We start from the raw sequence: 22575 nt of genomic DNA, 5'->3' as shown, positions 1-22575 counted from the left end.
AAATGTGCAACAGGAGATGTCAATCTTCTATGATGGGGTCAACGTTATGACAAGACAACTCCTTGATTCTCAAGGACCTTTGACAAAGAAAAATCCAAGGGAGATCAAGGAGCTGATTGAAGAATTCGCGAAGCACTCTCGCGAATACCACAACCCTAGGCAAGATGGAATCAAAGGCAGTGGAGGGACCCAAACTGAAGAAATAGCAGTTGCAATGGCCATGCTGAATAATTTGGATCGAAGGATAACACAAATGGACCAGTCAATACATGCCATAAGAGTGGGTTGCGAAAGATGTAGTGGTCCACACTTGACCAAGGACTGCAATGTAGATGAGTTTGGGAACATAAAAGCTCAAGTGTGCTACTCTAGTGGGGATAAGTTTGATGAGGACTGGAGGAAACCGAAGAAGGAGTGGCTGCCATATGAAGAGTATAAGAAGCAAAAAGAAGAGAAGTATAGGAAGACAGGTCGAGGCTTTTATCAAAAGGAGCAGCCACCAGCCGAGAAGAAACCCGATCTAGAGACCATTTTGATGAAGTTTATGGAAGCTTAGGAAAAGAGACACGATGCCACTGATTCTGCTATTATGGAACAACAAACTTTAATAAAGAATCAGCAAGCCTCCATCCATAACCTTGAAGTACAATTTGGTCAACTAGCCACTCTGGTTCATGAAAAATTGTCCCCGAAGAATCCCGAAATAAAGACTCAATCCCATGTAATGGCCATCGATACTAAAGAAGAAGCAATCTCTGAGTTCCTGGAGGCATTGGAAGAAGAACCACAGCAGCCCGATCCAAAACCCAAGAAGTCAAAGTTCGAAAGTGAAAGGGTTGCTGAAACAGCTTCGCCACGACGTGGCACTCCTATGGCCACGACGCGGCGCATGTCTGATCAAAAAGTCTTTGAACCCGTTCCGGTTTATCAGCCACAGTTGCCATTTCCACCCCGAGTTGCACTTAGTCTACTGGAGAAGGAGCATATAGAGTTTTTCAAGCATGTGAAGGGGATCCCGATTAATACTCCCTTTGTCGAGTCCTTATCCAAAACTCCCGAGAATCAGAAATTACTGCAAGATTTGATAGACACTCGTAGGCAATTAAAGAAGCAGTCTAAGGTGGTTCTAAGTGAACACACCTCAAAAGCCGTGTTGGGAGAAACACCAGAAAAGATGGGGGATCCTGGACGCCTCACTCTTCCGTGTGAGTTTGGTAATAAAATGAAGGTTAATGCTTTAGCCGATTCTGGGGCTAGCATTAATTTGATGCCTTTTTCATTTTATCAAAAATTGGAAATTCAGAAGATAAGGGCAACAAAAATGAAGATTCATATGGCGAACCGTTCAGTGACACAACCCCGGGGCATAGTGGAGGATATTTTGGTAAAAATTGGAAAATTTGTTTTTCCAATAGATTTTGTAGTTTGGATATGAAGGAAGATCCCGATGTCCCAATTATCCTTGGTCATCCATTGCTTAACACTGTTGGAGCTCTTGTTGATATTCGTGAGTCTAAGCTCACTTTGAGGGTTGGAGATGAACAAGAAGTTTTTGGAATACAAGATGACTTTCAAGAGGATCATGTTCAAGAAGAGGTGTTCACAATTAATGAAGACAATGAACTAGAAGAACTGGAAAAGCTTATGGAAGAAGAGATCAAGGCAGTTCATCAAGTCAAAAGAACAAAACCGAGGGCATCTGTTCCATATTTGATTGAAGTCATAACTTACAAGAGTCCGCCTTCTTGGGTGAGCAAAGAGGATGAGGAGATGACAAGTGATGAAGAGGAGGTCACTTCAAGAGTGACAAAGCCGGTGGTGAAAGAAGAGGAGGATGCTATAGAGTGCAAGGAAGAACCCCAGGGCACAAAACGCAAGCTTGAAGAAGAGGGCAAAGCTAAAAAACGAGAATTCAAAGAAGGCATATAAAAGGCGAGTTCAAGCTTACAAGAGGCGATTCAAGGAACAAAAGATTTTAGTGGTGGACTCTTTAGAAGATTCAACGTAGAAGGCACGGAGTCCAGCTCAAGACTCCAAGAAAAAGAAGCACTTCTCGGGAGGCAACCCGAGTTTGGTTTTCATTTTCTTTTCTTTTAATTTTTGAGTTTTTAATTAGGAAAGATATCAACTCATCATCTAATAACTGATACTTAGTAAAGAATTAGCTGTGGGGAGCTTTAATTAATAAATGAAATGCAAAGTGGATAGTTAACATGTATGATTTTACAAAATTTTGCGATCAGGCATTTGCCACGTCGTGGTCTGATAGAGCCACGTCGTGGTAAGAGTGTAATCACAGGATCAGATGACAATTTCAAAGTCCACGATGTGGCATAGCTAGCCACGACGTGGCCTTTAAAAAGTCACGGGGGGGGGCCATTTCTTTAAAACCCTTTGACCAACATTCCCACTCCCCATTTGCTACTGTCGCACGAACGGGAACAAGGTCCCCACAGCTAAATTCTTAATTTGCTTCCAAATTCCTTGCAAGTTCTTGTCATTTAACTCTACTTGGTATGTGTTCTACCCATTAATTGTAGTTATGTCTTACAATTTCAAATTTTCATGATTAGGGTTTATGTGATTCACGAAATTGGTTGAAACTAGTTGTTGATTCTAGGTTGCATGTCCCTTAAATATCCATAGGAACAAACCCCAAGCATTATTTTTGGTTGAAATCGCATACAAACTAACCGATCTATACACAGGTCCCGACTGCGGTCCACGACGTGGCGAGCCTGGCCACGTCGTGATTCCTGACAAACAGTTTTATTTTATTTAATGTTTTGGGTGTTTGCTGCTTTGGTTTGATTTTGTATGCAGAAATGGGACCACGAAGAGCTATTCCACAGGAGGAAAACCCGATTGATGTGGCGAGTATACATCCTTTATATCAGTTTCCTCAAAACATTCCCCGACCATTGTTGACTACATATGAAAATTGGTTGGGATGGTTGTACAATAGGGAATTTGCGATAGCCCCAATTATCAATTGGGGATGGCTCGGTGGTGTGGGAATGGTTGCTGAGTTGGAACGCTATTGGACGAAAACATACGAAGGGGATCAATTTTCTATCACTTGTCACGGGTGGAGGAATTTGTTTGCAATTCAAGAACCCGTATACCGGGAGTTATCGGTGGAGTTTTTCTCTACCGTATGCTTCGAGGAACGCACCATTGATTTTACTTACAACCGGGCACTTGTGTTTCGTTTGGGTGGTGTTTATAGAGAGTGTAGTCTTCGGGAATTTGCTTGGCGGATGGGGCTTTATACTGAAGTGGAGACTCAATCTCCATTTTTCATACCATTCCTACTTGGATGTGTTCGGGATTTTAATCCCGGTATTATGGATGTTCAATTCTAGCGGGGCATTTCTAGCCATGAGTATAATACTCGTGATTCGAGTGAGTCACAAATTCAGAATCCTATTTTCCGATTTCTACATCGCCTGATCACTTTTTCTATAAATCACAAGCATCATGGCGATAAAGTCCCTATTCAGAATTTGTTTTATCTATGGACTCTTATTACCCTGGAGGTTTGCTGTGATTTACTGTATATGTTGGCGAGGTTCATGGGGAAGAAAGCGGCTAATTCTAGGCCCGGGAGTCCGATTACGGGGGGGCATTTGGTTACTCGCCTTGCTAGGTCGTATCATATTTTGACCCATGATTTTGTGAGGAATCTTACTCGATTCCCGGACACTGATTTGACCATTCAAGTCTTGGGAGTTATGCGGGCGGTGGTGAATGTCGGGGGTCGTTTTGTTATACCGCCGATAGATGAGGAGCAAGAGGAGGCGCAGCCAGGGCAGCAACCACCAGCCAGACTGCGGCGTCGGAATGTGCGAGCTAGAGGAGAGATCGATAGAGAGCGTGCTACTTCACAGCATGTACAGGGAGTGCCCACCGACCCTTTTCAGAGTCGGGTAGGAACTTATTTGGATAATCTCCGGGGGCACGCCATTTATCATACCCAACTTACTGAGGGTATTTATTCGCATTTGGGAGTGACCCGACCGCCTTCTATGCCACCACAATATCCGTATTTTCGAACATGGGAGGAGCTTTGGCGTCCACAAAATGACGGGGCAGGACCAAGTGGAGCGCAGGACCAAGGAGATGTTGATTGACTTTCTTTCTATTTTGTTTTGTTTTGAGTAGTGTTTTCTTTTATGTTTGAATTTGGTTTGTAATGTAATACTTTCTTGAACTATGATGTTACTCTTTTATTTCTTTTGGGTTGTTCTGTTTTTCAGATTAGCATTGGAATTCTAAGGAGCATATAAGGTTAACTCTAGAGTTGTGTTTGTCTAGTCAAGTCAAGGAAGCTTAGAGTCATGAGTTGGAACCCACAATTCAAGATAAGTGTGGGGTACGTTAGTAGGAGAGAGGTTACAGTTGGGAAGTATATTTAAATAGAAGAGTCTTAAACCATTTAGACATTGGTCAAGCTGCTAGGATGCATCAAGAAATAAGGCATTTTTGTTGATGTCCAGTTTCCACGACGTGGGCTCCTTACGCCACGTCGTGGCGCTCATGGAATTTGAAGAATACAAAGGAGCCTGCTGTGCGCATTTTCATCTTATATCACGACGTGGTGCTCTTTGCCACGACGTGTATCAGTTTATCCTTTCCCACATTCTTCTACTTACTAGCATCCACTTTGAAGAATTGAAGTTTCGAGTCATGTTCGTGGTTTATTTACATATTCATCCAGTTCTACACCGAGTTTTTATTTTTGGAGGTCCATATTCAGGATGCACGTTTTCCACACTTTTGGAGAAGTTCACGCCACTATCCCAGGGGAGTCTGTTCCTTTTTCTCCCTTTTCTTTAATTTTGATTTATTTTTATGCATACAATGAGGGAATTGTATGAAATAAGTGTGGGGTAAGGGTAGAAAAAGTAAATTTCTAGATAATCATAGAATTTGATAGTAAAAATTGAAAATTTGAAAATTGAAATTTTTAATAATTGAATCTAGTAATAATAATTTGAATTATAATTGCTAGTGTTATGTGGGATGATCCGATGAAAGTTCAAATGTTTAGTTGAGCCAATATACGTTATAGTGCATTTGTGGCCTCCCTTATTTTAGTGAAATCATGGAACAAAAACATAACCCCGCTTGGTTTGAGGGATGCAATATGTTTAGCAGCCTAAACCTGAAATGTATCCAGGAAAATTATTATCATTAACCAATAAAGGTTGAGGTTGAGCGCCTCTGCTTAAGCATGTAGGTTTTGAGTGAAAAAAGTGAGGTACATGTAAAAAAAAAGAGAATTACGAGAAAAGTTGAAGAATTTTGGAGCAAATAAAGTGAAGATCAAAAGATCAAAATTCCAAGAAATGCAAAAAGTTGAAGATACCAGAGATCAAATCAAATAAGGTGGTGAATTCAAAGAAATCAAAGATCAAATGTCAAAGAAGTGAAGAATTCCAAAAGAGCTCCATAGTGGTATCATAAATTGTAATTCTAGATTATGTATGCTTAGGTTGCTCAACTAAAAATACCTTGAGGATAAGGAGGTTTTATGCGGATGGATTCAGAGGGTTGCATAAAATGAGCATTGTTCGGAAAAAGTGGGCGAGTGTTTATGAAGATTGTGAGTATTTAAAGTATGGGGGTACTTTAGGAAAATTTTAGACACAAATATATGCGTTGAGGTCTTGGCATAATGGTTGAGCTAGAGTCGGATTGTTCTATATGATGTTAGTAATTAAGGGTTAAGTTTAAATTTGCTTGAGGGCAAGCAAAGCCTAAGTGTGGGGTATTTTGATATTGCCATATTTATACCTATTTTTAGGCAATATTTAAGTACATTTTTATTAATATGTTGATAATATGTTTAGAATAATGGTACTTATGACTTTAAATTGTTATTTTCAGTCAATTAAAAGGATTTTCGAAGAGAGGGACCAAAAGTGACAATATGTAGAACATGGGAGACTTGGAAGACAAGAGATGAATAAATCCACGAAAGTTACTAAACCCACGACGTGGCAAAGTCGGCCACGACGTGGCCAGGGAATTCTAGAAGATAAAGATCGCGATTCAGAGGAATCCTTGCCCGGTACGGATAACTTGGAGCCCACGACGTGGCCTGGATAGCCACGACGTGGCGCGGGATTTTGGAGTCTATTTAAGTGTTCCTGATCATTACGAGAAAAAAAAACCTTTGGCTGAAGGAAGGAGTTCCAAAAGACGATTTGGAGCGAAAGAAAGGTTCTGGAAAAAGGTTTTCAACACCAAAAAGAGTAAAGGTCTATATTTTAGTTAATTAAGAACATGTTTTCTATTTCTTCAATTTGTGTTGGTTTATTAGTTGTTATGATGAGCAGCTGAATCTAGCTACTCTTGTTTAGCTAGATGAAGCTTCCAACTTATGAATAGCTCAATTTTTATGGATTAAGTTTACTTGGTAAAAATTGCTTGTGTTTGATTGGTATTACCTAGCATGCTTATGTTTGTTTTTCTAATTGCTTGATTGCATGTTCTGTGTAGCTTAGTGACCATTAACTGCATGAACTTGTTTACCTAATGATTTAGTGAACATTGAATTGTTAGAGCTAGGATTGACCAATCTTAGTTAGTAATTAGAGTAAATAAGCTTAGATGTGCTAGAGAACGTGTATTGTGTCTATAATTGCGTTTATATAACAAATCTTACATAGCATATTTACATTCATAATTAGTCCTGTGTTTAATTATGTGTGAACATACATGGTTTGACATGAATTAGTTAATTATTGGTAAAGTTAGAACTAAATTACTAATACAACTAAAAACCAACTTAATAATCCGTAATCATTAGCTACCCATAAGGAAGAAGTGGATTCAAACTAAACAAGAGTGTGTTTTTACTTATTGAATTTGATTTAAGTTAATCTGATCTTGTAAAATCAGATAAAACCCCTTTTAAACTTGTTAATAATTAGGTTAATTTAATAGTAAGTAGATTAATTAGTAACACCGTTCCCTATGATCGACACCCGACTTACCCAAGCTATACTGTAATCTGATTAGGTACACTGCCTATAAGTGCATAGTTAGTTTAAGTTTGTTAGGTTATAAATATTAAAATTAGTGGGTACTTTTGTGCACATCACCCTCAATGGAGGAGCAATGACTTGGAAAAGTTCCAAGCAGGATACGGTGGCTAATTTAACGTGCGAATCAGAGTACATAGCAGTGAGCGAAGCGTCAAAGGAGGTGATATGGCTCAAGAACTTCATCGGAGACCTTGGAGTTATACCTTCCATATAGGAGCCTATGGAGATTTTATACGATAACGAAGGTGCGATGTCCTTAACCAAGGAACCAAGGGATCATGGTAGATCCAGGCATATCGACAGGAAATATCATTTTATCAGACATCGTGTGGAAGAAGGACTCCTCGTTGTGAAGAGGGTATCGTCATAGGATAACCCAACAGACCCCCTTACGAAAGGACTGAGTAGGGTTAAGCACTCGCAGCATGCTAGGAGTATTGGGCTGAAGGATGATATTAGTTTTTGTGATTAGATAGGTTATAGAAACTTGTAATAGATAAATTGTAATCGACATATTAGATAGGTTATAGAAACTTGTAATAGATAATTTGTAATTGACATTTGATGATTAAATAAAGGTGTTTTATTTATGAGTAAAGTTACTATCTTGTGTTGATTATTTACTATTGTTTCATTTTGCATGTTTTGACTTCCTGAATAATAAGATTATTTGAATCATCCACAGTCGATCATACATTGGAAGTAGGTATGAAAGAAAATTGTCATGAATTGGCTTGTAGATTGTCTAAGGTGTTAAACATAGCAAAAATTTGTTGCAATGTTCATGAGTGCTTATGAAATAAGATTTGAGTATTGGATTAAACTCGCGCTTACCTGAATCACTTCATGGAATTAATCACGAGTGATTGTACAACGATAATATCATATAGTCTTTAAACCTAGATATATGAGTTGTTGTTTGCAAGTTGGTTATGCATTGATAACGCGTAAACGCATCAGTAACTTGATGTTATAAAGCGTGTTGTTGTGTACAATTTGATGAGCAAATAGTACAAGCATATAAGTCGAAGTTTATTTGTTCCTCTTACCTCACAAGGGTAAGAGCGATATCTTGGGCCCCTCGATGATTTGGTTTGACTTATGTGTCAGAACCGGTCAGGACTAAGTTGATGTGTTCAATTAAGTTCTATGTTGAACAAATCAGAGATCGAGAAACAAATTGTTGGACAATAAGTATGACTATGTTCCATGTGATTGTCTGCACAATATTTTGAGAATGGAGGACTATACGATCCCTTATCTAAAGGTTATGCCGTTTAACTGGGTCAAAGTTGACAGAGGCTTTTAAGAGTTATGATTAATGATCGGATTCTGAAGTCATATTTGAAAATATATTTATTAGACTTATCCAAGTGGGAGACTGTTGGATTAGGTGTCTAAGCCCATAACTATATTTGGTATGTACTTGACCCGATAGTAGCATGGTCCATTTGGGTTACCTTCACTGGAGCAACTTGAATGGATGATTAGTGGAGAGAGAGGATAATATGTTTTATTAATATATTATAAGAATTATATATTAAAGGAGAAATCATATCAGTTAATTAATATGTTGGTCAAGAATTAATTTAGAATTAATTTTGTGATCAAAAGATATTTATTATACTTAGGGGACTGGAATTGAAATTATAAGATAATTGAATTGTAGGTTGTGGATCCTTAGAAAGGAGGTGGGTGACATTAAGAGGGAAGCTCATCTAAATTTCTTCAAAAGGGCCTCATTCTGGAAGGTTCTGATGGACAGCTTAAAGGCTAAGCTATCCAATTAAGGTTTTGACTGAAACCCTAATAGCACACCTATATAAAAGACCCTAGGGCTTGAGATTTCGGCTACCCTTTCTTCCTAGAGATTCATAGAGCCAAAATTAAGCCTCCATCTCCTCTCTTCAAGATCATCTTCTTGCTTTGGTGTTTGTAAGCCATCAGAGGTATTACACTTGTGATATTAAGCTTTAGAAGTTGAATATTTTTGTTACTTTGAAAAGGTAATCATCTAAACTTGGTTTTAGTTGTAGGTTTCGGATCTGATATGCTAGATCTAGGGTTTGCAAGCTTTGGATGATTTGGATGTACAATAGAGAAACCTAGATCCAAAGCTTTAGGGTTTTGCATGTGTACATAGGATTGTTCTTTGGTGTAAAACCCATCAGTTGTTTCGACGAAAATCACGGTATGACTTGTTGAGGGTTACAGGGAAATTTTGAAGTGTTCCCAACTATTTTTTCGTTTAGTGGATCACGAAACGACTGGTCAAAGGGTCATGGCATGAAGGTCGTTGGCTTTGACCTTGTCTGTTGACTTTTTTTTAACCAATTTGACTTTTAGGTCAAACTTGTAGGTTTTGAGCTATAAACCTATGTTTGGTTTAGGTAGTTCATGTAACTGATCTTTTAGGACTATGAGTAGTCAGATTCAGCTATGGGATTCATGTGAGTTTTCTCACTATACTATGTAGGATACTAGGATTTGGGCCCAATTTAGAAAATTGGGCCATAATTTGGGCCTTAGGTGGTTTTTGGTATTTGGGCATTTTTGGATTATTAGGTTTGGGCCTAAGTCTTGGTACAAACTAGGTAAGGGGTAAATTGGTCATTTACCCTAGTAATGGATTTATGGATATGCATTGGAACCCAAGTGTTGATTGGTGTTGTTTTGATATTGACAATTCAGGGACCAGTCAGCCAGCAGCTAGATATTTATTTGCGAGATTCATCAGTGTGAGGTGAGTTTCATCACTATGTTTAGCGGGTCGAAGGCACCAATGTCGGCCCATGGTTTTTTATGCTTAGTATGCTTATTGTCTGCGTTACTCTTCATGTGTTATGTGTTTCTGTTTACCGAGCGATGATCGATATCAAGCGGGGCCCGATGCCAGGCGAGGGCTGATGAGTATATTGTATGCTAGTTATCTGTATGTGTTTTTATGATTACCGGGTACTACTCGATGTCGGGTGGGACCCGATGATAGGTATGTATGCTATTTATGTCTGTGATTATGGCATGTGTTGTGTGTTATATGTTTTTGTGTTTATATGTTTACATGTTATGTGTGTATATGTATACCAGGCGGGGCTCGATGCCAGGCGGGACATGATGACTTACAGATCTGTATACCGAGCGGGGCCCATTATGTGTTTATTTGTATATGTATGGTATGTGGTATGTTGGGGAACTCACTAAGCTTTATGCTTATGATTTTCAGTTTATGTTTCAGGTACCGCGGTTTTCAAATGGAAGAGCTCGGGATGATTACAGGGCACACAACACATGTTTCCGCATTCCGTGAATTACTTTGATTTAATGATGTTTTGATAAGTCTCGATTAACTTGGTTTTGTGGAAGTGATATGTATTAACGATTTATTAGTTTAAGAACGAAAATTTTATGTCATTATTTTTGGGATGTTTCACTTAATTATTATTCCATCAAAATTTCAGTGATCCAACCATTCCTAACAAGTAATTTCTTATAGAGAGATTTCATTCAGAATCATATCCAACAAATTTTTACTGCATTTCCACCTCAACATCCTGATTTATGTTACTTTTATATTTCTATCATTGTCTCTCTCTATGCAGTTATAGCGGTTCAAAATCAAATATCGGTCAAGGACCGATATTCGATATATAGGTTATCGCGGTGGGATATCGGTATTTTTATTTTATGTAGGGCCTTTGTAACCTTGTCTTTTATTGGATGAATACATGGTCATTAAGTAAAACATATAGTAAATTAGAAAATGTTTGAAGAAAATGTTTATCAATCTCATAAAACCCCCGCCATATATCTACATTTTAATAATAAATGAAGTGACTTAATAAAAAATTTAGCTATAAACGCTATTTCACCGCTATCCCACCAATATTTGTCAAATATCAGTCAAATAGCGGTCAAATATCGGTCACTATCACCGCTATTTGCGGTACCGCTATTTAGTACCGATATTTTACCAGCTACAGATAACCGTTATCCCACCGCTATTGACTGCATAGGTCTCTCTTGGTCGACCACCATTCTGATCTTATATCATGACAAGCGTAACAACTACCCATATATAGTTTATCTTTTAGTTTCAATTGGAACCTTTTGTTGATGATTTTAGTGTCACCGAGAGATTTTGTGTAATTGGAACTTACATGTGAGCTAAGTAGCTTCATAATTTGTACTATAGTATATGTTTGGGTATGTGCAGAGTGGCTTCGAATTAGAAGCTGTTTCGGCAACAATTTAGGGGGGTTTGGGGTAGTGCCCCTATGTCTGGGGTTTCATAAGGGGCAACACTCCTTTGGCTGGGTCTAGGGGCAGCGCCCCTAGCGGGGTCCAAAGGGGTAGATCCGTGAGGGGGATTACGATAAAATTGACTAAGATCATCAATTTTGGAAACCCTTTATTTCCTTATTAATTCTGGATTCCCTTGACTTGTTTCCAAAGGAACGTGTGATGCCCAACCTCAAAAAAAACCCTACATCTCTTTCTCTATATAAACGACTCTCCTTTTGAAGAGAAACAATTACCTTTTTAGCTCTCTTTTTCTTCAAACAAACTCAGAATCTTCTACAAATTTGGCTTACGTTTTCTGTGTCTAGATTCGGAAGTGTCCCCTTGGGATTATCCTAGGCCGAGTTTCTTGTAACCTAGACATATGATAGAATTATTAGTTCAGAAAGTGTTTACTCGATCCAAGGGGTATCCAGATCTCCACCATAAACCCTACCCAATTTCTAACACCTTTCGTTACACAATACTCATGAGGTATTCCTCCACTTTAACTAATCATCCTTAATATGATGGGTGACATCTAACTCCACACCCCTCCTTTTTGTATCATGGATCATAGATACTTGAAGCTCACATTAAAGATAATAGCTTGACCCTAAACACACATCTACTCCTTCAGCATTAGACTCCCCACTAAAATTACCCCAAAGATACTCCCTTTTAACTGTATTGATCTCCCACCCTTTATGTGCTAATATCATACTTTGTACGTCTAGACAAGCATTCAACATAACTCGACAACCAACACTATGTTATCGTTAAAAAAAACATACACTAATGCACCTCCCATTAGATATTATGATACATGTCGTATAAATCAAGGATATTATATAAGGGCCGAGAGTTGAACCCGATGTAGCCCGATTTCAACATAAAAATACGGGAATGAAAAAGGTTACAAATAATTGAAGGGGCATGATTTATAATTTTTAGTATACAACATGGACCATTTATGTAATTTGTTTAAATATTAAGTGAAGGATCCCATCCTAATCAATTAATCTTTCAAACAGAATCCTTGTAGATATCATGATTGTGTTGCCACACCATTATAAACTAGATAAATAGAATGTGTGACTCTAACATAGTGGCAATATTGCCATGATGTGATCAAAATACTGACAAACTTAGGCACGCATTCGAAATGGCTCACTACTCCTATTTAATGCTTCCCGCTTAACGCGACAACATTAAATACTTCCACCACCAACAACAAACTGTGCAACCTCATTTCAAGTGTAGGTGGATAAGAGGATGATAATACGTTATTAGAAGTTAACAAAAAATATCAATATCCAACTGTAACATCCCAAAATTCAAGACCAAAAATTTCATTTTTTTAATTAAGTTATTATAAAACCAATTAGTATAGAAACATTCATAATAACATCCCATTTCAAAACCAAAGTGTAAATAATCAAAACATATTAACATAAAGCAATATCAGAGTGTAATCCCAAAGATCTCATGTGCGGAAAACATGGTATGATGTGTTGCGATCGATTCGACTCCTTTCCTTTGAAAATGAAGTACCTGAAACCAAAACTGAAAACCTTAAGCACGAAGCTTAGTGAGTTCCCCCATCATACCACATACCACATAATGTATCCCTCGGTATCTTTCAGTCGGTAGCTAGCTGGCATACTGGGAGCTAGGCTCCCCTTCGGTATCTTCCAACCAGTAACCAGGAGCTAACCTCCCCTTCGGTATCTTTCAACCGGTAACCAGGAACTAACCTCCTCTTCGGTATCTTTCAACCGGTAGCCGGGAACTAACCTCCCTTTCGGTATCTTTCAACCGCTAACCGGGAACTAACCTCCCCTTTGGTATATTTCAACCGATAATTAGGAACGAACCTCCCCTTCGGTATCTTTCAACATGTAACCGGGAGCTAGCCTCCCCTTCGGTATCTTTCAACTGGTAACTGGGAGCTAACCTCCCCTTCGGTATCTTTCAATCGGTAACCGGGGACTATGTCACCCCTACTACTATCACGCAATAACATATCATAAACATACTGATCACATACTAACATATCATAAACAAACTGATCACATAATAACATATCATAAACATACTAATAGGCATGCATGGGTCCTGTATACCCCTTCGGTATCTTACAACCGGTAACTACCTTCAATATCTTTCAACCGGTAACTGGGGACTATTTCACCCTTACCACTGTCACATAATAACATATCATGATCATACTGCTAGGCATGCATGTGTACTGTCTACCACTTCGGTATCTTTCAACTGGTAGTAGGGGACTATATCACCCCTACTACTACTAACACACAACATCCTAGCACATAAAGCATATCAGACAGTGGCATACCAGACAATCATTACACAGACAATAATCTAACAAACAAATCCTACTAGTGGGCCAACATTGTGGCCTTAGACCCACTTCTACTTGAAGGTAACTCACCTCACACTGCTGAAGTCCCGCAAGCCCAACCCCAGCTGCTGGATGACAGATTCCCGAACTGTCAACATCAAAATAACACCCAATTAATAATTAGGTTCCAACATATAGCCATAAGTCCATGATTGGGGTAAAAGAGTGCTTTACCCTAATCTTAGCTTGATCCAAGCCCAAGGCCCAATTCAAAGGCCCAAGAGTCAACTATGAGTCAAAGCCCAATATATGCCCAATTTTCCAAATTGGGCCCAAACCTCTTCATGGTCTTACCCTAAGGCCCAACCATTTATTCCAGTCCAACATTTGACATTCTAATGGCCCAACATCATATAATCATTAAGGCCCAAACTATGGCCTTTCTATGGCCCAATTTGGAAAATTGGGCCCAAACCCTAATATGGGCCTTACCCTAAAGCCCATTCATATATTCTTAGTCCATAAAGTTGTTCTTGAATGGTCCATTATTAGCCTAATCACCAAATCCCAATGGAAAGGTCCAACTCAAGGCCAAGTGAAATTAAGGTTTCACATAAAATGACAATTAAGGTTAAGTGTTTCTCACTTAACCCATTAAGGACTTAATCCATTAAGTCCATCACTCTACTTGATAAGTCATATGGTATAATTCGGTGTAATTCACAATTCCATTCCAATGGCCCAAATACGGGTCCCGATAAGTCTAAGGCCCATATATCCAAAATTTAGGGTTTTCTAAACCCTAATTAGGGTTTCCAACCCAATAGGCCCAATAGATAAATCCTTAGATCAATTAGGGTTTATTAGGCCCATTAGGGTATTGGTCCATTTGTCCAAGCATCCCAAATGAATCAAACACAACAAGCACACCGCCACCCAACACGGCGGCCGGTGGCGGCAGCCACCACCTCACAGTGGTGGTTTTGAGATTTCTTTTCATTATTCCGACACTATTACAGTTTACAACCCAAATCCCGGAAACACACACAATCACTAACATAAACACACACACACACAACCACCCTTGTGGTGGCCGGTGGTGGCACGTGGTGGCGATGGCTTTTCTATGAACTTCGATTAAATAAAACACCCAAACACACATACTACTAATGGAAATACAACCACACACACCTAAACACGTAGTAAAACACCCACATAGCCACCTTCCACAGTGGCTGGTGGCAGCGGAGGATGGCAGCAGACGACGGCTCGTGGCTGGAACATAGCACATGAGAACGGGCAGCAGCATCATTGGCGGCACAGCCGCAGTGCGGCAACGGAAACGATCGCCAAACAGCTGCTGGAGTGCATAATAGGCGACAACATCCCGAAGGAAAACAAGAAGGTAGCAGCGGTGGCTACATTTGCGCCTACAGCCGACGGCAGCAACAGGAACGACGATATTCCCGTCTGTGACGATGCCTCAACGATGGTTTTCAGCTTTGACGACGATGGAGACAACTCAGTGACGGCGTAGCGACGGGTAAGCAGCAGAGACAGCGAACAAAGCACCCTCCATCGGCAGTGAGACAGAAACGACGGCCTCACGGTGGTTTTATGGCTCCTACGCGGTGGCTGGTGGTCTGAGAACAAGCGAACTCACTGATGGTGGCCGAAGGTTGAAGATGGAGAGGGTGGCGGCTGATAATCGCCGCTAGGGTTAGGGTTTTGGGGGTTATATACTCGATGCCATCCAAACTCATCCCCATAATGACAACTATGATCCCTCCTTCCAGAAATAATTTCGAAATAGCTCCCATAATTAGCCATTACACCCCTACTCCCCTAATTCCTTTAATTTTAAGTTCAACAGTTACCTAACGACCCCTCCTCAACAAATCCTTTTCAAATTAGATCTAGAATTTACTCTTTAGCCCTCAGCATTCCAAATTCTTTCCAATTTAAGTCCAATGATCAAACTTCAGCTATGTTAACATTTTTAGTCCGTCATCCTTTCATTCTTTTCAACTTAAGTTCCAATAATTACCATGAAGCCCCTGTCTTCATAAATATTTACAACCTAAATCCGGATTACACACTTTTAACCCCTAATCTCTAAAATTGTGACAATTAGCTTCTCGAGACCAACACCTCGCTGTATAATTATTGATTTTAGGGCTACTATACATTAGTTAATTAATTTATTTAATAAACGGGGTATTACACCAGCTATAATGAATATAAAAACTTTGATGATTATTTTCACATTATTTTCAAAAAAACTAACCAGTCTAAAACTAAATTCTTACTTGGATAATATTTGATTAAATGCAATTTGAAACAAAATCATTAGAATCTTTACAATACTGAAAGACCTTAAACTGACGATGAGTAAAAGTACAAGGGCCTAAAAGTAAATTGTTATCCACAAAAGGAAATAGCCTCCGGAAGCTTTCGCCCGCTCATTTTCTCTTCATCATCTTTGTCACACATACACAAGTTCACAGTGAAACACACACGCACTCACTCGCAATGATCGTCTCCAAGCAGGCTCTGTACGCCAGCCACCACCATCTTTCAACCCATATCCGCGGTGGCGGTGGTTCAAGTTCCATCAAGCTACGACACCTTTCATCCGGCAAAACCCGCCGGAAAGTCTGTCGGGGCAGCCATATTGATTACTCGAAAACAATAACAACGACTGCACATTCCTTCAAATTCTTAAATCCGAATCTAAATTCCTCAGGTGGTCGTAATTCTACTGGATCGGTTTGCAAGAATGCTATGAATGGGACTATTAATGGTGGGATAAATGCTGAGGAAGTGGTGTTATATGAAGAAGGAGGAAGAGTAAGAAAAGTTAAATGTGAAGTAGAGGTAATATCGTGGAGGGAACGTCGTGTTAAATCAGAGGTTCAGGTAGATGCTGATGTTGATTCGGTGTGGAATGCTCTTACGGATTATGAAAGGCTAGCCGATTTCATCCCCAATCTAATTTTTAGGTATTTATTGTTTTCTTCCTTTCCATTTCCGATTACTTCTAACATAAAAGTTTCTGGCATCGAGAACTGAAATATCTGTATAAGTTTCATCCTTCAAATTCATCAGCTCGATGACAATGATTCCTGTAAACTTCTATTGAAATTCTTGGTGTTGGTTTTGCAATTATATCAAGATGATTGTAGTATCATGTTGCTACTGTTTAATAAGTACATGATTTTGTTTCTGGTAGCGCAAGGATTCCATGTATGCATCCAGGAAGGATATGGTTGGAGCAGAGAGGGTTGCAGAGGGCACTGTATTGGCATATTGAAGCTCGTGTTGTTTTAGATCTCCAAGAATTTCCAAACTCAGTAAGTATCTATTTATCTTCTTATTATTTAATGATATTTATAGTTTTAGATTCAGTTGTTAATTCTAAAAATTTGTCATAGTTCAGGCAAATGGTCATGAACTCCACTTCTCTATGGTTGATGGAGATTTCAAGAAATTCGAAGGCAAATGGTGTATAAAACCTGGGAAAAGGTAGAAACATGTCTGCAATAATATGAAGTTTTCTTTTACTTTTACTTCTACATCTACTTCTACTCCATTATTTACTTAAAATATATAATAAAGAGCAATTCTATTTCTATCTTCTACAGGTCTTCAAATGCAATCCTATCTTATGAAGTTAATGTAATCCCAAACTTCAATCTTCCAGCAATATTCATGGAGAGAATTATTCGATCTGATCTCCCTGTGAATCTTCAAGCTTTAGCACGAAGATCAGAGAGAAATTTTGAAGGAAACGAGAATATAACTACAAAATTTCATTCGGGTTCTGGTTCTAGTTCTAGTTCTACCACCATAGATATTGATGGCACAATTGACAAGAATACCCCTACTGTAGATGTGAAGGAAAATGATCCAAGTTCTAGTTTTAGTCCCTTGTCAAAACCTAGTGCTGAAGTAAACAATAATTGGGGAGTGTTTGGTAAAACTTGTGATATTAATAGCCCTTGCAAAGTTGATGAAATTCATCTTCGAAGATTCGATGGCCTTTTGGTAATTTACTTTCTATAAACTATTCTTAATTTCTTAAAAGATGAGATGTGGACTTGTTCTTGATCTCGTGTTTGTGTAAAAGACAATAATGCCCTTCTTATCCTCAACATCAAAAATAACCCTAGAAAGCTTGTTTAACATCATCTTTGTATTTGAAGGAAGATGGAGGTGTTCATCGATGTGTTGTTGCAAGCATAACTGTGAAAGCTCCTGTTCGTGAAGTGTGGAATGTTTTGACTTCTTATGAGACTCTTCCTGAGTAAGTAACATAATCTCACACGTTGTACTGTGTTTGGTGTGTATTGGATCGAGATTGATGCCAATGGGACAAAAAGTTTCAATTTTTTTGTTCCACCCAAAAAGGTGGTACATGGACCTGCTCTCGATCTCTTGTCTGTGTAAAAGATGTAAATACCCTTCTCATCCTCATCAGATTGGAAGATGTATGGTTTGTGTTTGGTGTGTATTGGACTGAGACTAAGACTGAAAAGTTTTAGTTTTTTTGTTCTACTTAAAAAGGTGGGACATGGACTTGCTCTCCATCTCTTGCATGTGTAAAAGACGTAAATACCCTTCTCATTGTAATCAGATTGGAAAATGTATGCTTTGTGTTTGTTGTGTATTGGACTGAGACCGATGTCAATGAGACAAAAAGTTTCGGTTTTTTGTTCTACCTAAAAAGGTGGGACATGGACTTGCTCTCGATCTCTTGTATATGTAAAAGACATAAATACCCTTCGGAAGATGTATGCTAGACTAGCTTTTACAGAAATACGTTCACAAAAAACTGTTCTATGTTTTTCATTTCTCAAAATGCTATGTTTGTGGGAAAAATTCATTTGCAGGATAGTTCCAAATTTAGCTATTAGCAAGATTTTAGCACGAGAGAACAACAAAGTTCGGATTCTTCAGGTAATTTTTATTTTCCATTTTTAGTTTTCCATTAATATGACATGGCAAAATATGTTGTACTGTGTTTGACATGCATTGGACTGAAACTGAGACTGGAGACTAATGTTAATGGGACAAAAAGAAAAAAACAAGATTGGGATATGGACTCTCTTTCAATCTTACTATTTGTGTAAAAGACGTAAATGCCCTTCTTGTCTGTTGTTTCTTTATCTAGGAAGGATGCAAGGGGTTGCTTTACATGGTGCTTCACGCACGTGTTGTCCTAGATTTATGTGAACATTTGGAGCAAGAGATAACATTTGAGCAAGTTGAAGGTGATTTTGATTCTTTCAAAGGAAGGTGGTTATTAGAGCAACTTGGGAATCACCACACACTATTGAAATACAATGTGGAGTCAAAGATGCATCAAGGATCCCTGCTTTCAGAGGCCATTATGGAAGAGGTATGCTAGTTTGTACTGTGTTTGGCATGCATTGGGCTGATACTGGCATCGAGTATCTCATTTGTGTAGTAAAAGACATAAATGCCCTCGTCATCACCAAAAATAGCCCTAGAAGTCTTGTCCTCTTCATTGAATCTTTTCTTGTAGTTCCTTAAATTTAGCATATGCATTTTTTATTTTTCCATATCATTTATAAATTCTAATTTCATGTGACAAAATTAGGTCATATATGAAGATCTTCCATCAAACTTATGTGCAATACGCGATTACATTGAGAAAAAGCAAACGGAAAACTCGATTAGATCCATTGTGATGCATACTAATGACCTTGTTTCAAATGAGCATCCATCAAAACGAAATGATAAAAATCCATCTAGACAAAGAAACCGAGTTGTTGGGTTGCATAAAGATATAGAAGTGCTCAAATCCGAGCTCCTTAAATTTATTTCAGAACATGGACAAGAAGGGTTTATGCCAATGAGAAGTCAACTTAGGAAACATGGAAGGTTTGATATGGAAAAAGCTATTTCTCGGAGGGGTGGATTTAGAAAATTTGCTTCGTTGATGAATCTTTCACTTGCTTACAAGGATCCTAAACCAAAAGGGTATTGGGATCAACTTGAGAATTTAAAAGAAGAGGTCAGTTTGTGTACAATATACTCCAAATACACTGCTATAATGCACTAAAAGGATAGGAGTAAAATATACTTCAAATATACTGCTATAATGCACTAAAATCATTGAAAATCATTTTCTTGTATTTAAAATCATTGAAATTGTTTTGCCTCTTACAGATTAGTCGTTTCCAAAAGAGTTGGGGGATGGATCCAACATTTATGCCTAGTAGAAAATCATTTGAGCGTGGAGGTAAATGAACTAAAATTTCCATCTATTTTGCTAAGGGCATTTATGTCTTTTTGCACAGACACGAAACCGATGTCAATGGGACAAAAGTTGCAAACTTTTGTCCTAACCAAATAGGTGGAAGAATGACGCACTTTCGAATTTCGATCTCTTATCTGTGCAAAAGATGTAAATACCCTTGTCATACACTCATCACCAAAACTTGAACCATACTAATGTGACTTGTGAGTGGGGACCATTGAAAAAGGTGGGATGTAGATTGGCTTGTTTGTGTAAAAGACGTAAATGCCCTCTTGATTGTGTGTTATTCATTAGGTCGATATGACATAGCACGTGCATTGGAGAAATGGGGTGGCCTACATGAAGTATCGCGTCTTCTCTCACTTAAAGTGAGGCATCCTAACAGAATGAGAAGCATTGTGAATGATGGTGACAAGTCATCATCTAAACATGATGTTTCACAAGACACACAAAAATGGCTTGAGAAACTTAAAGATTTGGATATAAATTGGGTAGAATAATATTAAATGTTTGATAAATCGGTAAATAGTGTCGTCTCGACTTGTATATATATGTTTTTTTATGTAATCTGTACAAAATAACTTAATTGGGTAAGCCAAAAAAACATGGCTTAATGCACCAACTGTTTACCTATCTTCCCTACTTAATCCACACAACCCTCTCGGTCTTAATTGATGGATATCACTAAATTTAATGAATATTAGAAATTGTTTGTTGTAATTGATAAATATCATTAAGTTTAATGAATATTACAGAATTTGGTTGTTGTAATATAAAGGTAAAATGATCATTTAGTCTAAATATATAAAAAAAAAAGTGTATCAAACTTCACCTTTAAACAACTCATCATCTTTAGTGGTATGCAAATTACAAGATTTGTTTTGTATCAAATTAATACAAAAGTTTCATTCGTTTAAGGTTAATATTCAAGTAGACCATCACTATTTTTAAAAGATTTCAAATAGGCCATAAACATAGGACCGGTCCTAGCCGATTTGAGGGCCTAGGCAAAAAGAAAAAAATAATAACTCTTAACAAAAAAAAAAAAAAAAAAAAAAAAAAAAAAAAAAACGCAAAGAAGGGCAACACCTTTGGTAAATTTTATTAAGGAAAAAAGAATTACAAATAGCAAACTAACTGGTCCTAGCCGATTTGAGGGCCTATGCAAAATAAGACAATAAGACTCCTAACAATAATAAAAAAAAAATAGTAAAGAAAGGCAACACCTTTGGTAAATTTTATCAATGAATAAAGAATTACATATAGCAAACTAACAACTCCCCTGTCTATGGAAAAGGAAAAAGGCCCTCACACATGCGTGAGAAGCCAAACAACCTAACAAAAAAAAATTATATTTACAAGCTCTTTAGATACAAAGTCATTAATAACAATATCAATATCAACATTGTACAATATATCTTTTCCGATGTATACCATTCAGTCTTGAGACATTGATGATTTTCAAATAACTTTTTTAATAATTTTAACTTTGAAAAAACTTCCCCGTTGATCTTTTTGTAATAGCATTAGTTTTTTTCGGTATTTAGTTTTTTTCTTCTTATAAAGTAATGCTTTGTTGTATTGAGAATTAATTGAATGAGTACAAGATACGATTGACATATATAGCCAAGATTACAAACTGACTTAGAGATTATCTAGGAATATACAGCTAATTCTATTGACTAGGTTAAATACAGAATATGGCTTGGTAAATATACATATAAAGCACACGTGATAATATATCACTTAATACGCCCCCGCAAGATGGAGGATCCATCGGATACGCCAATCTTGGATCGTAGTCTTTGAAATGGACCCCGTGTGAGAGGTTTGGTTAAAGCGTCTGCAAGTTGATCGACAAAGTTGACATGACGAACATGAAGTGAGCCATCTTGTACCTGTTCACGGACGAAGTGGTAGTCTAAGGCCACATGTTTCATTCTTGAGTGGTAAACAGGATTCGCACATGAATATGTAGCACCGGTGTTGTCACAGAAAAGTGTAGGAGAATGAGGCAGCAAGATACCAAGTTCACGCAATAAGTTTTTAACCCACATAACTTTGGAGGCAGCATTGGCAAGGGCCTTGTATTCCGCCTCTGTAGAAGACCGAGATACGGATTTTTGTCTTGCAGATCGCCAGGAGATAATATTGGAGCCAAGGAATAAAAGATAAGTTGTTGTTGAGCGACCACCACACTCAATACCACCCCAGCCGGAGTCCGAGAAGGCTGAAAGTGAGAGATCTGATTGCTTGTGAAGATATAAGCCATGATGAATTGTACCTTTGAGATATCTAAGAACTCTTTTTAAAGCTTGCCAATGTGTATTAGTAGGAGCATGCATGGACTGTGATAGTTTGTTGACCGCAAAAGAGATATTCGGACGTGTAAACGCTAGGTACTGTAGTGAACCCACAAGTTGGCGATACGGTGTCGGATCTGTACTGGGGGAGCCGTCATGCAAGGTGAGAGTAACTGATGAGTTTAACGGAGTAGTGACTTCTTTAGCTCCATCCATGTGGAATTGTTGTAAGAGATCATGGATGTGACGATGTTGGGAAAGAAAGAGACCAGTAGAGAGTAGAGACAG

At 38.3% G+C, this 22575-nt stretch overlaps 1 protein-coding gene across 1 annotated transcript; it reads left to right on the top strand.

Annotated features, from left to right (window-relative positions):
• Positions 1-16158: 16158 nt before the first annotated feature.
• LOC111879288 (uncharacterized) lies at positions 16159-20617 on the top strand. Its single transcript, XM_023875743.3, has 10 exons — positions 16159-16700; positions 16931-17051; positions 17138-17223; positions 17343-17745; positions 17904-18004; positions 18591-18657; positions 18872-19099; positions 19322-19738; positions 19894-19966; positions 20279-20617. The coding sequence occupies exons 1-10, from the start codon at positions 16231-16233 to the stop codon at positions 20482-20484; spliced, it is 2172 nt and encodes a 723-aa protein (XP_023731511.1). The 5' UTR covers positions 16159-16230; the 3' UTR covers positions 20485-20617.
• Positions 20618-22575: the final 1958 nt, after the last annotated feature.

The sequence above is a fragment of the Lactuca sativa genome, chromosome 1 (assembly GCF_002870075.4).
Source record: "Lactuca sativa cultivar Salinas chromosome 1, Lsat_Salinas_v11, whole genome shotgun sequence".
Taxonomy (NCBI): Eukaryota; Viridiplantae; Streptophyta; class Magnoliopsida; order Asterales; family Asteraceae; genus Lactuca; species Lactuca sativa.
Note: the sequence above shows the minus strand (reverse complement) of the source record. Positions and strands in the feature narration are given on the sequence as shown.

Excerpts from the sequence above, each read along its gene's own strand:
- LOC111879288 (XM_023875743.3), top strand. The coding sequence starts at position 16,231 with ATGATCGTCTCCAAGCAGGCTCTGTACGCCAGCCACCACCATCTTTCA. Across the intron at positions 17,224-17,342 it reads TGTATAAAACCTGGGAAAAG|GTCTTCAAATGCAATCCTAT; the intron begins GTAGAAACATGT and ends TATCTTCTACAG. Across the intron at positions 19,739-19,893 it reads TTGAGAATTTAAAAGAAGAG|ATTAGTCGTTTCCAAAAGAG; the intron begins GTCAGTTTGTGT and ends TGCCTCTTACAG.